General features: G+C 35.7%; 1 protein-coding gene across 1 annotated transcript in view; it reads left to right on the forward strand.

The window, feature by feature from the left end:
* GTF2I (general transcription factor IIi) overlaps positions 1–16,215 on the forward strand; it is a 121,153-nt gene that overhangs the window by 67,994 nt on the left and 36,944 nt on the right. The window contains exons 10-12 of the mRNA XM_081090439.1: positions 2,674–2,733; positions 4,707–4,763; positions 7,138–7,200. Coding sequence (XP_080946565.1) covers positions 2,674–2,733; positions 4,707–4,763; positions 7,138–7,200 — 180 coding nt within the window. The remainder of the gene's footprint in view (positions 1–2,673; positions 2,734–4,706; positions 4,764–7,137; positions 7,201–16,215) is intronic.

Here is a 16,215-nt window from a genome sequence, read left to right on the forward strand (position 1 = left end):
GGAAGGAAAGAAAGAAGAGCATTGAGACTGAGTAGGATGTGCAGAGGCACCAAGAACAGAGGTATGGAGTCGCGCGCCAGGCGGGCTGCAACTGGATGCGCGGTTGTTTTCAATCGAAAGGGGTTACAAACTCTCAAATCCACTGAGCTTGTTTGGGGCGGGATTCTGAGGTCCCAGACCCCTACAGGGAGAGGCGGGACAGCCTTGCAGCGGGTCGGAAAGCAAGGGCGGCTTTCTCTGGGGGGGGGGGGGGAGCTGCTCTCCAGCACCCGGGGACATGGAGTCGCGGAGAAGCCATTGCTGTTTGCTCCGCCCTGGTGACTCCCTGAGAACCCGCCCTACTCAATTTACATCCCCGCCCAAGCTGTGCCAGCAGCACAAAAAGAACCACCTGCACTTTTGCACCTTAACCCAACATACTGCAGATTTCAGCTCCTCGCACCCATAAGGAACACACTCAAGAAGCAGAATCAGGTTTGGAGGAAGCCGGAATGGGTCCCGGCTGGGCTGGCAACATTGAACCGCTGTACCAGCAAACGCACAAACAGGTCCACCAGATCCAGTCTCACATGGGACGCTAGGAGACGGCAGACAAGCAGTCTGTGCACTTAGTAGAAAATGAAATCCAAGCAAGCATACCAGATATTCAGCCAGCAAGAATGCCTGGAGATTTTGTCCAGCAAGGAGCCGCCCAACAAAAGACAGAATACCAAACTTCGTATTGACCAGTTAAAGTATGATGTCCAGCACCTGCAGACTGCTCTCAGAAACTTTCAACATCGGCGATACGCAAGGAAGCAGCAGGAGAGACAGCGAGAGAGCTTCTGTCTCGCACCTTCACCTCCAACGTGGATTGCGGTGCCCCCTGCGAGGCTGCGCCGGCCCCTGCGAGGCTGCGCTGGCCCCTGCGAGGCTGAGACGGTCCCTGTGTGGCTGAGATGGCCCCTGTGAGGCTGCGACGGTCACACAGGGACACGTCCCGGATGGAAATATCTACATTTTCCATGTGTATGACCCGGCAACAAAAAGCGTACACCTATGGATGAGGACAGTGGAGGGATAAGGGCAGAGGGTGGGGTGGGAACTGGGTGGAGGAGAGCTATGGGGGGAAAAATGGGGAACAACTGTAATAATCTGAACAATAAAGATTTATTTTTAAAAAAAGAAATATACTTTGACTTAAAGAGGACCTCATGAAAAAGAATTTAGGAACAGATCAATATTGGAAATAGCACATAGCTCAGTGGTTCTCAACCTGTGGGTCGCGACCCCTTTGGGGGTCGAACGACCCTTTCACAGGGTTCACCTAAGACCATCGGAAAACACATATAATTACATATTGTTTTTGTGATTAATCACTAGGCTTTAATTATGTTCAATTTGTAACAATGAAAATATATCCTGCATATCAGGTATTTACATTACGATTCATAACAGTAGCAAAATTACGGTTATGAAGTAGCAACGAAAATAATTTTATGGTTGGGGGTCACCACAACATGAGGAACTGTATTAAAGGGTCGCGGCATTAGGAAGGTTGAGAACCACTGACATAGCTAAACTTTTGAAAAAGTGACTAAGCAGTATTTAGAAGTTAGTTACTACCCTTAGCTATAATTTAATTAATTTTTTTCTGTATATCTTTGCCCAGGAACCCATGACTAGGAAGCAGTGAATCTGGCATTTGAATTCAGGTCTCTTTCATTCAGTGTCTTGCTCTTAGTTGAGATTCCAAATATAAATAATTTTTGTATTTTCTATTAAATTGTGTTCCTCTATGATGTGTTCTTTGCTTAATAATGTGTGGGTTTGTGCCTCTGAAATTCCTTATGCATTCCAAACCTTTTAAGAGTCTTAGGATATTTTCCAAATAATATTCAGATAGTGAGATGGTTTGTATTCATATTCATGCAAGAACATGTTTTATGTTAATCATTGAACACTTTTTTCTGTTTTAAATGTTTCATTACTAAAATGATTGAATAATACATGCTTATGTGTTACCTTAATTTCTACAGCATTTTGTGAAGGCTTAATGAGCCCAAAATATTTTATATGTTAATATTGGGAAAAACCATGTTAAGTTATTAAAAGGTGTTTATGAATCTGCAGGAAAGGGAGATTCTGAATTAACTGTTAGTTTGTCATGTTTCAATTTCAAAGGAGATTCAAGTGTACTCATAGTTTAATTACATGATTCTAGAGATCCTAAGAAAGGTTTAACAATTTGATTCTGCACTTTTCTTCAGTATGACAAAAAATTAAACAAATATTTGTCAAGGAAGAAACAAATACGCCTTGTAAGATAAACCTGCACTTACAATCTGTATAACATAAAAGTTGCAGTTTGCTGTTATGTACCCGTTAGTGTTTAAAAAAGCCACATTCACCATTTTAGACATATCATTCCCATTCAATCCATATGTCTAGTCATTTTCAAAATTTCTTTTCACTGTCTAGATATGAATTTGCCTGAGCCCACTTTTCCCACTCACTGAGACCATAAATTGGCACCACTCATTTTGTCAGTCATTTTTTTTTAATTGTGCCTTTTTTTCCCCCCTTCATGAAAAGGCTGTGTTATTCCATATCTTTCACCCACATTTCTTTACTAAAGTGACCCAAAATACATTTTTGGGATTACTGTTGAAGTTCTATCTTTGTATTCCAAAGCAGGCCCTTCTGAAACTGATGATGTTGATGACAAACTCCCCCTTTCGAAGTCTTTGCAAGGTATATATAACTTTTCACTTCCATTTTTCCACATACTGTTTTTATTTAATGTTTCTTTATATTGAACAGACTGTATTTTAGTATTTATATCTGTATTATTACTTTTCTAAATGGAAAAGGAAAAAAATGTATTGGCCTTTTTTTTTTTTTTTTTTTTGAAAAACATATAAATGAACTTCACAAGCAACAATTTTTCAAAACCAATTTTCCCTTTTGTGAATCTAGTAATGAATCTCGAAATGGGTACATGACACACTTTCATATTTAAGGTAAAGTACACATTTATACCTTATATCAGAATAGTCAGAAGTAAGGTTTTTATTGTATAGTTAGTAATGTGAATATCGATAAGGTCATGTTGATACTTAGCTTTTTGAAAAATTGTAAAAATTCACTTGTAAATCGCTACGTTTATAAATTGAATACTTTTTGAGAATTTTTGTATAGTGTTCCCTAACTTGATGATCATAGGCTATTTGTGATGGCTTTTAATTCTATCTACTCTGGCTTTGAGCACATAAGATTTACTTTCTTTAGCTTTATTCTTTAATGTAAATATAATTGCTTATTTTAGATTTAAAGAGAACAAAAGGACACAAAGAATCATTGTTTACATGTAATATTGTGAAAGTGGAACAACCACCTTAAGTGTTCTTATTTTTTACCTAATGTTTCCTTTTTTAAGTACTGGTTTCTTATTCATTACCTCTCATTACTTTGACCTCACATTTTTGTTTTCTTCGACATTGGAGTCAAAGAATAAATCCAAATGTTGACGTTTTAAAAACTGAGGGAAGGGACTGTTTGTTGAGAAAGTATATTGAAAAGTTAATTAAAGAATAATTCATGGCTCTAGATTTATAGGTTTATCTAGTCTTTTGAGTTCAGGTGAGTTTTCATAATATGAAGTGGAAAAAAATCCCAAGATAATTATGGCATTTTAAATTCAAAAGTACTAGACACTGAGTGAGAGTTTTTGAAACTGTAATCAATGCTTTTTAAAAATCAAGATAAAATATATTTAAAACTTATGTCTCACTGTTGTATGTTTAGTTGTATGTATAGTTTCTGAAATTAGTTATCAGTGGATGATAAATTCAATTTTGTTTCCCTTCTCCCCATGGGATTTACTCATAGGTAATATATTTATACACAAAGGCGGTGACTTTTAACCTTTTCCATGTTGGTAGCTCAGACATTTCAAGGGCAGAGGATGAGTATTTGGGGGCAGTTTGGGTACTTAATCCTAAGTGGCTCTCTAATAATTTAGTGGACTATTTTCCTATTTGTGCGTAAAGCTTCTGCTCTATTATGGTGAGCCTGTTTACCTTGTGACTGCCTAACTTGATACATTGCTTTATGTTCCAGTTTTTAGAAGCAGGCAGAGTATATTACCTGAATTAAAATGCTTTTGAGACTAAAGGTAGTATCTTAAATTTTAATTTACAAATGTCCTTTAAATACAACTTTGACTAAATAATGAGGATTGAGTTTCCATAGCTCCCACCATAGTAAAAATAGAAAGTAGGAAACATTTCACAGCAAAACCTGAACTTGTTTATCTATATTGAATAGTCTATGAGCAAAGGAAGACTTTGATTTGTGTGTTTCTGTGTGTGCGTGTCATTGGCGGATGAGCATGGTACTTTGAAACATAATTGTTCTATTTCTCAAATTCTAACATCTATTAGTAATTATATTGTGTAGTTATAGTAACTAACTATAAATCCCCAAACCTACTTAGGTTGACACTATATGTTTTACATTTTTAAATAATTTCTTTGAGTTTTCAAGTGAAGTGTTAAATGTTATCTGAATTAGATTGCATTGTTTGAAATAACTACTCAGGAGTTAAAGAATTAGTTTGTATATGTTGTGTTACATGTTTTAATTTTTTTGCACTGTTACCTAGTTTCTCTTCTTTCTCTGTCAGTTTTTATTGCTTTATTATATGTGGTTTATTTTCATTTTAGGAAGCCATCATTCTTCAGAGGGCAATGAAGGAACAGAAGTGGAAGTACCAGCAGAAGGTTAGAAATAAAGGGATTTTTATTTTGCTGTATTTATCTTATGTTTGTTCTATATTATAGAGATACTGTTTTTTTAAAAAATATATTCTTAATAATTTCAGACAGGAAGGGAGAGGGAGAGATAGAAACATCAATGATGAGAGAGAATCATTGATCGCCTGCCTCCTGCACGCCCCCTGCTGGGGATCGAGCTTGCAACCCAAGCATGTGCCCTTGACGGGACGAACCTGGGACCCTTCATTCCACAGGCTGACTGCTCTATACATTGAGCCAAACCACCTAGGGCTAGAGATACTATCCTTAAAACACCTTATTTGGGGGGGGGAAAAAAAAGATGATTATTTTGATATGCTTTCTTAGTTAGCCAACAGGTTTTTTTTCTTAGTCCTAAGATGTAATATACCTCTTTTATTGTATGAATAATAAAGCATATGAGATGAAAACTTAGGTAAGTAATACTTCCTGATGCAAAATGCTGACCTTTTTTTTTTTTTTCTGGTCATCTTGTGCCATATTAACATTTTTTAAAGAAGGAAAGGTTTCAGTATTTAAGAATTACAATTATTACTGGCTCGGTTCATATTTCCTTTTTAAACATACTTAATGATGCCACTAAAACAAATATGTTTTTATTGATTTTAAAGATAGAGAAAGGGAAAGGGAGAGAAAGAAACATTCATGAGATGGAGAGACATTGATCAGCTGCCTCCTTCACGCGCCCTATTGGATCTCAAGCCTGCAACCCAGGCTTGTGCCCTGACCGGGAATTGACTTATCAGTGCATGGGACGATGCTCTACCAACTGAGCAACATTGGCCAGGGCTAATGGTGCCATTTTTTAGAGTAGAGTAATGCATTCTATATAAGATTAATAAAAGAAAGATTTCCTCTGCTTATTTTTACACCCACAACTACCCCATGAACTACTTTTTCTATTTACTAGCCATCCTCCTTTGCTCTCGGGATTGAATGAATATTTAACTGTGGTACAGATTTTTAAGTTACTGGACTCTTGAGTTAAACTGTTAGCATGTAAAATGGCTTCCAATTTCTAAGTGGTTTATATAATTTCAAAAAAGTTTTTGTAGGTTGTTCCCAAGGAAAATGACTGGTAATATAACTGAGTCTTATTTTAGAATTATTATTTCTCTCATAAACTAGTTGTATTGTACTTTATTTTCTGGATAAAAATTGAGTCTATTTTGTAACTTTTTATTCCGTATATTTGCTTTTTCATTTAATTTTTAAAAATTATTACTCTGATATTTTACCCTGTCTGAGTGGAGGGAGTTCTTAAGGTCTCTCAAATGTTAGCTAATCTTTCTAAATTCAATTTTAGAATTAGGGTTTCTAAATGGAATACATTTCTTGCAGAAATACTAAGATGCTCATTTTAAACAATACTTTAGTGGGTTTTTTTTAAAAGATCTATTTATAGAAGATAATGTGCATGAATTTTTTTTTTTTATGTTTTACTGTGTGAAGGTAATTATGTGTTTCTCTGTAACAAAACCTTCTATTTTGAATAGGTAGTATTTACCATGAAATACCTGTATATAAGATACATGGGACAGGGTTCATCAGGCAGTATGAATTACTTCACAATTTACAATTCTGTCATTAGATACTAGGCTTTTCAAATACTGTATTTTTGAGGAGATTTTTATTGTATTGCAATGTTAATAGAGTTAAATCAAACCTGGGTTCTGGTCTTTATTCTTTTACTAACCAATAAACATAATCTTTGGCAAATCAATTAATCTCTCAACCTTTGCAAAATCAAAGAGAGTTGATAAAAATACTTTCTAGCTTCTAGCGCTAACATTCTGATGTACATATATTTGTTTTGTGCAGTAACAACAAATATTAATAAAATATTTTATTTTAGAAAGTATCTTGCATATAAAATTAGGGGATATAGTCCTATATGCATTTTTATAGTCATTTTCTTGGTCTGAAGGGCCCCACTACAAAAAATTGTGGTTTTATTTAAAAATATAAAGCACTCAGATTTCTGAAAGGGGAGGAGAAATAGGGTTGTTTTTTTTAAGTCTTAATTTTTATTCTAGCATTTTCTAGTTACAGCAGGAAAATAACTGTGACTTCATTATAACCTTGCTCCTAAAAATGCAAGTTTTTTTTTAGTCCATTAATGCAGTTAACTTGGTATTATGTAATAGTTTTCCAGAATTTTTCTATTTTTTATCCCTATTTATAATTGAAGGGATCGTATATCTTAATAAATATGAGATGAATTAAAATGCCAGTAAAATTTTATAGTAGGCTGCTTTTTGAGTATCAGATCAATAAAATGTTGGAACATATAGAAAGTGCTTTATAATGAATGTCATTTTAGAATTTTATTTTTTTCAAGATTCTACTCAACATGTCCCTTCAGAAACAAGTGAGGACCCTGAAGTTGAGGTGACTATTGAAGGTTAGTTATTGAAAAGCCTTGATTCCAAAAGTTTACTTCTGGTCATAAAAACACTTGTCTCATTCACATTTCTAAGTACGCATTTCATTCATTCTTAAAGGAAACTTGTGATAAAAATTGAAGTATATATGTGTATGTGTGACCAAAGCAGCCCACTTCTCAACAGTGCACCCAGTGCTTTGGGAGTTTTAGACAAGAAAAGTAAACCATGAAAATGAGCGGTGGACCAGACTATACTTCCTATCATTGGGAATTGAGAATAAAAAACCAAAACTATGACCAGACTAGATGCACATGAAACCAGATTCTATAATCTGTTACAGGCTGTGATAGCCAGATCTAATATCAGTAACACTGATATTTACTTGAGTAAAGTAGAGGAAGAGAGTGTTGATAGTTCAGTCAGTTTTTAAAGCAAGTTTTCCCCTTAAAATACTATTAGAGGCTAACATGTAACCTGCTCTTAAAAACTGTTTTTGAATCAGTAGCTATAATATAGTCTAAACTAATCTCTTTAGCTCAGGTTGCTTTAAACCTAGTTTTTTCTTCTTCATAATGCATGAATGCAGATGTGCCAGTTTGTCCTGAGCTATTTAAAAATTCAGCTAATAGAATTATTAACAGTATCATTTCATAATTATTAAGTGCATATTGATTTTTTTCCTTTTAAATTGTCTCATACTACTCTATAAATTTTTCCCCTCAAAATAAGTTTTTCTTAAGGAAAAATATTGAAACAATACAACAAATTAAACTGTACTAAGTTATATTTACACCTGCCCTGCTCTAAAGCCCCTGTACTCATTTCATTGTGTATTAATCTAAAAATAACTTGATGTATGTATACACATGTATATGAGTGTGTATATACATACATATGGTTTTATAAAAATGATGTGCAACATTATAATGAACATTTAAAATACACATATATCACATTTCTCATAGGTTTGGCTTTTTTCCATAATACATCTTGGTACTTCATCTTTTTTTTTTTTTAATGCTGCATAACCTTCCTTGGTTTTATTTCTCTCTTTAACAACCTGTCTTCTCCTGGTGTCACTTGGTTATGGTGTTTGGCTACTTACAGCTAACTATTCAAAATGTGTGTCTTCATTGCTTCTAAAATATAAGTTGATTGGTAGCTTTCACATAACATGAGAATTTTTCTCATCTTTCATGTCTCAAAATAATAAATATATATTTCTTTTTATCATTAATATAATTTTACTAATCTAAAAACAATTTTGAATTGTTTCTAGTTTAGCATTAAATGATTGTATTTAATTGTGTGTGTTTTTAGTTATAAACCTCATTAACTATCAAGAAAATCTTAAGTTATAAATATTATAAATACTGAGAACTTTGTTCCTTCTATACAGATAGAAAAAATATAGATTATTATTTAAATTTATTAGGACAAAACTTTAATTAGAAAATAACCAGGTTATTTTTATCAAATCTTAGAGGAGATAGAGACTGTATTAAACTTGTTTAGAAAGTAAATATATACTTTCATAGTATAAGACCTTTAAAGAGATGTTAATGATAAAATAAATGGCTCACGAACCTGAAATGTGTCTGTACTTTCAATTTTAAGACTTTGGAGGGAGTGATGTCTTATTTTTTTTAAACTAAAACATACTATAAAAAGCTTCATTATCCAAATTTGTCAACAAGTAATATAATTTTGCTATATAGGTGGCTATATGTTCAGAAGAACAGTGAAATACAGGTCTGTATAAGTAATTACTTTACAGAGTAGCATTTTCTATGGCATGTATGTTTGTGAACAAACTATAATGAGCCTCAATTAAATTGCTAATTGTTTTTTATCCATACATTAAGGAGGATAAAGTTAAGTCTGATATTAACAAGGAAGGTCAAATGAGAACTTGGACATCTATTTGATAAAAATTGTTATTGTTTTTCTGGAAAGATTATTGCAGAATGGTAGAAACTCATTTAATATTTATAGTTAGAGAACTAACTTTTAGTATCTATAAAAATAAAAGCGTAATATGCTAATTAGACCGGATGTTCTGGACGAAGGCGGGGCTGCAAGGGAAGCCTGGGTCCCAGGTGCCAGAGGGAAAACGGTGCCGGCAGCTGGGGGAAGGAAGGCCTACTCTTGGACGAATTTCGTGCATCGGGCCTCTAGTATCCTTATAATAGAAAAAAATATACAGGCACTGAAAGTGTGGTTTTAAAAAAATATATAAGTGATCCAGAAAAAGACCCCTATTGTCATTTGTTTAATTGGAGGAAAAGTTCCTGCCCTTCATGAACAAGGCAAGTTTAAAACAAAAAGTATATATATAGAATGATGTCAGTTTTGTTCAGAAAAATACTGGAAGAAGATAAATGAAGATAATCCTGCATGCCCATGGATGACTTTTATTTTCTCCTGTTGTATCTTTCTGCATTTTGCAAATAGTTTGTAGGAAAGATAAAAAAAGAACTTGATCATCACGTAAGTTTGTCAGATTTTTCACAGTACTTGAACGCTGATATCTGTATTTGAAACTAGTGACCTATCATGCGAAATTGCGTGAGACCCGGGACACCCACCCCCTCCCCCCCGCGTGCCATGGGACCGCCCCGAGTCCTGGGGTGCCGCCCTGATGCCCTGCCTCCAGGCCTCGTGGAGTGGCCGCCGGGCCCTGCCCCTGCGGGGCCTTGGAAACCCCCACAGAAGTTGCGCAGAGCGGCCGCCGGCCCTGCCCCCTGCTGGGCCCACCACCATCTTGTGACAGTGTTATGATGTGAGGGTCAATTTGCATATTACCTCTTTATTATATAGGATTATGTGGAGTTATGGCATTGAGCAGGAGCATAATCTCTGCAGGATAATATTCCTTACCCATTGCCGGTGGTGTGCTCTTCCATTTGTAGTGGTCCACTTGTACTTAAATTAGTGGTACACATTTATAACTTGTGCAACTTAGGTTTGAGAACGAGCCCTTGTAATAATACCACTGTGCAAGCCTTCATTTCATAAACATCATGACTATATATTAGAGTAAATTCAAGTTGCTGTCAAATCTTTGATGCATGGAGAGAAAACCTTACCTCACACTTGTTTGAGGTCCAGCTATTTTGGGCAAGCTAGCAATGGGAAGTCTTTTGCTTTCAAAGAGGTTTTTGAATCATGCAGTTCTCTTAGGGCAGTGGTCAGCAAATTCATTAGTCAACAGAGCCAAATATCAACAGTACTTCTTCAAAATAGACTCGCCCAGGCCGAAAACCGACTTCTGCGCATGGGCCACAAAGTTTCAATCGCACTGTACGCACACCCGCACGTGGTATTTTGTGGAAGAGCCACACTCAAGGGGCCAAAGAGCCGCATGTGGCTCGTGAGCCGCAGTTTGCCAACCACAGTCTTAGGGCATTGTTTCCCAAACCTGAGTCATTCACATGTGTTCAGTCTGCTGTGGCCAAACCTTAATCCTATTCATTACTTAAAGTTTTTTCTTTCAATGGATTTTAAATGGATTCATTTAAAAATTAATTTTGCATCTTCCAAAGTGAAACTGTCTTTGACATTTTAAATTGTACTTCCTTTTTATATACATTGAAAAATATACATAAATATTTCAACAAAATATTGCATATAATTGGTTCACATTACCATATATGGTACATGGACTGCCATTTAGATAATTTCTGTTTTAGAGTTTCAGTGGTTGTTTACCTGTCATCTTCTGGTGGTATCCTTGTGTGAAATTCATGTTAAGACCTCGGTAAATATTTGGCTCTTGCATATAAATAAAAACTATACTATTCAAATGTTCATTTATTTATTTTTTTAAAATATTTTTATTGATTTCAGAGAGGAAGGGAGAGGGAGAGGGAGAGAGAGATAGAAACATCAATGATGAGAGAGAATCATTGATTGGTTGCCTTCTGCACTCCCCCTACTGGGAATTGAGCCTGCAACCTGGGCATGTGCCCTTGACCTGAATCGAACTTGGGACCCTTCAGTTCGCAGGCCGCCACCCTATCCACTGAGCCAAACCAGCTAGAGATCAAGTGTTCATTTAATCATTCTGCACATAGCCAGCAATTTGTATGTACTTGGGAGGTACTAGGTGGCAGAGATTTAGGAGTGAGCAAGGTAGGCAAGGACCATTGCAGAGCTTTAAACAAAGGAGCGACCGGTTCTGTCCTTTACCTTGGAGAAGCAAGGCTGCTATCTTGCAAAAGTCTGAGAGGAGAGCATAATGGCAGCAAGAAATCCAGCTTGCAAGGTTATTCCAATTGTCTAGGGCAGATAACATGGTGCTTTAGAGGAGGCCGGTGGCAGTGGACATAAGGAGTTGAATTCTGGGTATGTTCTAAAGATAGAGCCAATAAGCTTTGCTGTTTGTCATTGTTTAATTATTGTGCGTATCTTATAAATGTAACTGGACAGTTCATAGAATCCGTAGTGGAGTAGGTTAGCATTTGAAAGTTTTTTAAAAATATATTTTTTATTGAACTTAAAGAAAAAGGAGGGAGATTGGGGGAGAGAGAGAGAAACATCCATCTGGTGCCTCCTGCACACCTCCTACTGGAGCTCAAGCCCACAACCCGGGCATGTGTCCTGACCGAGAATCAACCCAAACCGGTGACTTCTCAGTGTATGGGATGACACTCAACCAGCCAAGCCTCACAGGCCCATTTGAAGATTTTGTGTTTAGAGGAGTTATGACCTGGATTAATTTGAAATGTGTAGGGAAACTAATAGCTTTGAGTAATTTTAAAGGAAATACATAGTCTGATTGATTTTAATTTATTTTTTTTGTTTACTTGGAATAAGTGTCAGATTATCTGATAAAACATTACCAATTTGGCCGAAACCGGTTTGACTCAGTGGATAGAGCGTCGGCTTGCGGACCGAAGGGTCCCAGGTTCGATTCCGGTCAAGGGCATGCACTTGGGATGCGGGCACATCCCCAGAAGGAGATGTGCAGGAGGCAGCTGATCGATGTTTCTCTCTCATCGATGTTTCTAACTCTCTATCTCTCTCCCTTCCTGTCTGTAAAAAATCAATAAAATATATTTTTTAAAAAATTACCAATTTGATTATATTGAAAACTAGAGTATCAGAAAATGTTTTATATTCGATTAATGCACTCACCAGTAAGATTGCAGTAATAAATTTTAGCTCCAAAGTCTGTTTTATTGATAAGTGTATTTGTAAATACGATGCTAAGAAAAAAAGATTTATTTCTATTTTTTTTTTTAATATATTATATTGATTTTTTTACAGAGAGGAAGGGAGAGAGATAGGGAGTTAGAAACATCGATGGGAGAGAAACATCGATCAGCCGCCTCCTGAACATCTCCCACTGGGGATGTGCCCGCAGCCCAGGTACATGCCCTTGACCGGAATCGAACCTGGGACCTTTCAGTCCGCAGGCCGACGCTCTATCCACTGAGCCAAACCGGTTTTGGCAAGATTTATTTCTAAATACAAATGTTGAATTAGGAATTGTTGCTGCCATTTTTTGAGGTGTGGAGTCACTTGTGTTAGTACTGGTAGAATAACTGTTTATATAGTCTTGAATAACAGCTTTTGCATATTTAAGTATTTTGAAACTTGTTTTATAAGCTTTTAATTTTGATGCTATAAATAGTTCGGGCTAAATTTTGAAGCATCCTGAAATAGTGTCTTTTTACACAAAAGTGGTTCATAATGTTAAAACTCCACTTATTTAGAAAACAGTACTATTGCTGGACCCAATTATTAGAAGTAACTCTTGGACCTTTATTTGATATTCTCTGATACAGAGAAATAATTTTGATTTTGAGGTCAATAAACATATTTTCTCCTTTCTCAACACCAATTATAATTGTTTTTTAGCAGAAAGTGGAGAAAAAAAATGGAAGGTGTGGCTCAGTTCATTGCTATTATGACTTTATTCCATGTTTCATATGATGTGTGTGGTGTGATATTTTATCAGCACGAATAATTAGATTCATCTCTTTGTATTTGTTCCCATTTAGTAGATTGAACTTCATTACTTATCACTTTTTCATATTTTATAATATTGATTAAAGATTGTAAATCTTATGTTCTCTTGTTAAATACTCTCCCAGGTTTGCCTTTTTCCTGTTTATGATCACTGAGGTTACTTTTGTAAATATATTTATACTTTTAAATTCTTTCTCTTGTAAAATAGACTGAAGAAGTGAGGTATTGACACTAAGAAAAGCACTCTTGGCCTTTCATCTTGGCCTCAATTTTAAACAGTTTAGATTATAATTGAGATTAATAACTGCAATTCTTCATTACCATCCTACAGCTATATTTTTATTTTATACCCTTTCAGCTTTCATTTTATGTAATTCATTCAATTAACAACCTGTTTAAGTGGTGATCTATAGATATTTTAGATGACATTATCCTATAGGGAAAATACTTTTGTTTTAAATACCATTGCTTAATGTTTAGGCAGAAATATTAATATTGAATGTTTAAAATACTTTGATAATATTCGTAGGTGAAATGTATATTTCATTTTAGCTTTGGAAACTAGCATATAAATACTCTTAAGTCTCTAAAAATCTGGACAGCGGAAAAGTGTTTATTTTTCGCATCATGTTTTCAGAATTGAAGGCCAAATGTTTTATTTATTTGCTTGTTTATTTATTTATTTATAAATATTTTTATTGATTTCAGAGAGGAAGGGAGAGGGAGGTAAAGAAAGATAGAAACATCAATGATGAGAGAGGATCATTGATCGGCTGCCTCCTGCATGCCCCACACTGGGATCAGGCCCACAACCTGGGCATGTACCCTGACCTGGAATTGAACCGTGACCTCTGGTTCTTAGGCTGACGCTCAACCACTGAGCCACGCCAGCCAGGCGAACGCCAAATGTTTAAAGATACCTAATGTTTTCTCAAATGTTTCTATTTAGGGTTTGAATCTAATTACTTAATAATTTATTATAGATCTTTTGACCACTTTTAATTCTTTTTTTTTAAAATATATTTTATTTATTTTTTACAGAGAGGAAGGGAGAGGGATAGACAGTTAGAAACATCGATGAGAGAGAAACATCGACCAGCTGCCTCCTGCACACTCCCCACGGGGGATGTGTACATGCCCTTGACCGGAATCGAACCTGGGACCCTTGAGTCCGCAGGCTGACGCTCTATCCACTGAGCCAAACTGGTTAGGGCCACTTTTAATTCTTGTAGGAATTTAATAATTATAAGCCCAGGTGACAGAAAAAAGTTTTATTTTACTATTTGTCATTTTTTTAAATTTTTTTTTTTAAAAAGATTTTTATTGATTTCAGAGAGGAAGAGAGAAGGGAGAGAGAGATAGAAACATCAATGATGAGAAAAAATCATTGACTGGCTGCCTTCTACATGCCCCCAACTAGGGATCAAGCCTGCAATCCGGGCATGTGCCCCTGACCGGGATCGAACCTGGGACCCTTCAGTCCACAGTCTGACACTCTATCCACTGAGCCAAACCAGCTAGGACAGTTTGTCCTTTTTAAATAGTTTTCTACCATAGATGGGTTTTTTTCTTCTAAATTTGAACATGCATTTCTACAGTGGTATTCACATAAAAAACAATTTTTTAAAATATTTTTATTGATTTCAGAGAGGAAGGGGGAGGAAGAGATAGAAACATTAGTGATGTGAGAGAATCATTGATTGGCTGCCTCCTACATGTCCCCTACTGGGGATCAAGCCCACCACCCAGGCATGTGCCCTGACCAGGAATCAAACTGTGAGCTCTTGTTTCATCTCCTACATGTCCCCTACTGGGGATCAAGCCCACCACCCAGGCATGTGCCCTGACCAGGAATCAAACTGTGAGCTCTTGTTTCATGGGTTGGCACTCAACCACTGAGCCACGCCAGCTGGGCAACACATGAACATTTTCATAGTGTCATAAGTTGTCTATAGGATGTTTTCCTGAAATTGGCATCTTTGTCTTTCCTAGCACATAGATGAGTCATAATAACACTTTATCTGGTATTGGTGACTTCGGTACCTTTTTCTTCTGTTGGTTAGAATAGTCAGTAAATAATTACAGGTTTCCAGAATATCTGTTGGCATTATAGGAAGAAGCCAAAGTCAGGGCTCCAGGGCAACAATGTCGGTTACTCTGATGCAGTGATAGCAATGAGATACAAGTTATTTCAGGCATTTGTCAGATTTTTTCCTTGATTAGTATCTATTGCTCTCTCAGGCAACATTGTAGATTAGGCTGATTTTGGATTTCATGTTATCTGTTTGATAGTTTACCTGTTAGTTTAGGAAGAAAAGTTTTGCTCATGATCTAATCTCAGGTACAGTATCTAATGATGTGACATGGTTAAGTCACATAACATTCTGAGCCCATTTCTTTGCCTATAAAATGAGAATGAAAGTTATACTGATCTAAAAAGGTAGTTTGTATTTTAATGGTATCTTTTTGTTATTGCTAGTGTCTAACACAGTAATTATGTTCTTCTCTGTCATTTATTTTTAAGTACAGATGTCTTAAATTATATTTTCAATAATTTATACATGGTGTTTAAGCAGAAATCTTAGTAGTGTGCCACTTGACATTTTCAGAGACTATACAATGGCCAAATGTCCTTAATTCTAGCTTTAGCTATATTAAGGTATCATAGCAGTGTTGAGTTACAGACATATCCATGAGGAAATTAGTGTGAACTCTTACTACAGATGTCTTGAAAAGTCTATATTCTGTGCTTAAATATCTGATTGCTCATTTCTACATAGGTCTTGTATTGACCAAATCAATATTACCTGTTTCACAAATATTGTAGTCCTATTTCTTTAATTCTATAAATTTTGTTTGTGTGTTGTTTGATATATAGTTACAGTTACTCAACCTTCCTTGTTTATGTATGCTTGAATTTTATATATAAATTTAAATATTTTCCGCTCAAGCTGTATTTTCTCTCCCCAGCTAGCTGTCTCCATTAAAATCCTTTTTCTTGACAGATAAATTGAATATAATTCTAGCAGCTATCTCAGAGCAGTTATGAGAGGAAA

This window comes from Myotis nattereri (assembly GCF_964212035.1).
Source record: "Myotis nattereri genome assembly, chromosome: 4".
Lineage (NCBI taxonomy): Eukaryota > Metazoa > Chordata > Mammalia > Chiroptera > Vespertilionidae > Myotis > Myotis nattereri.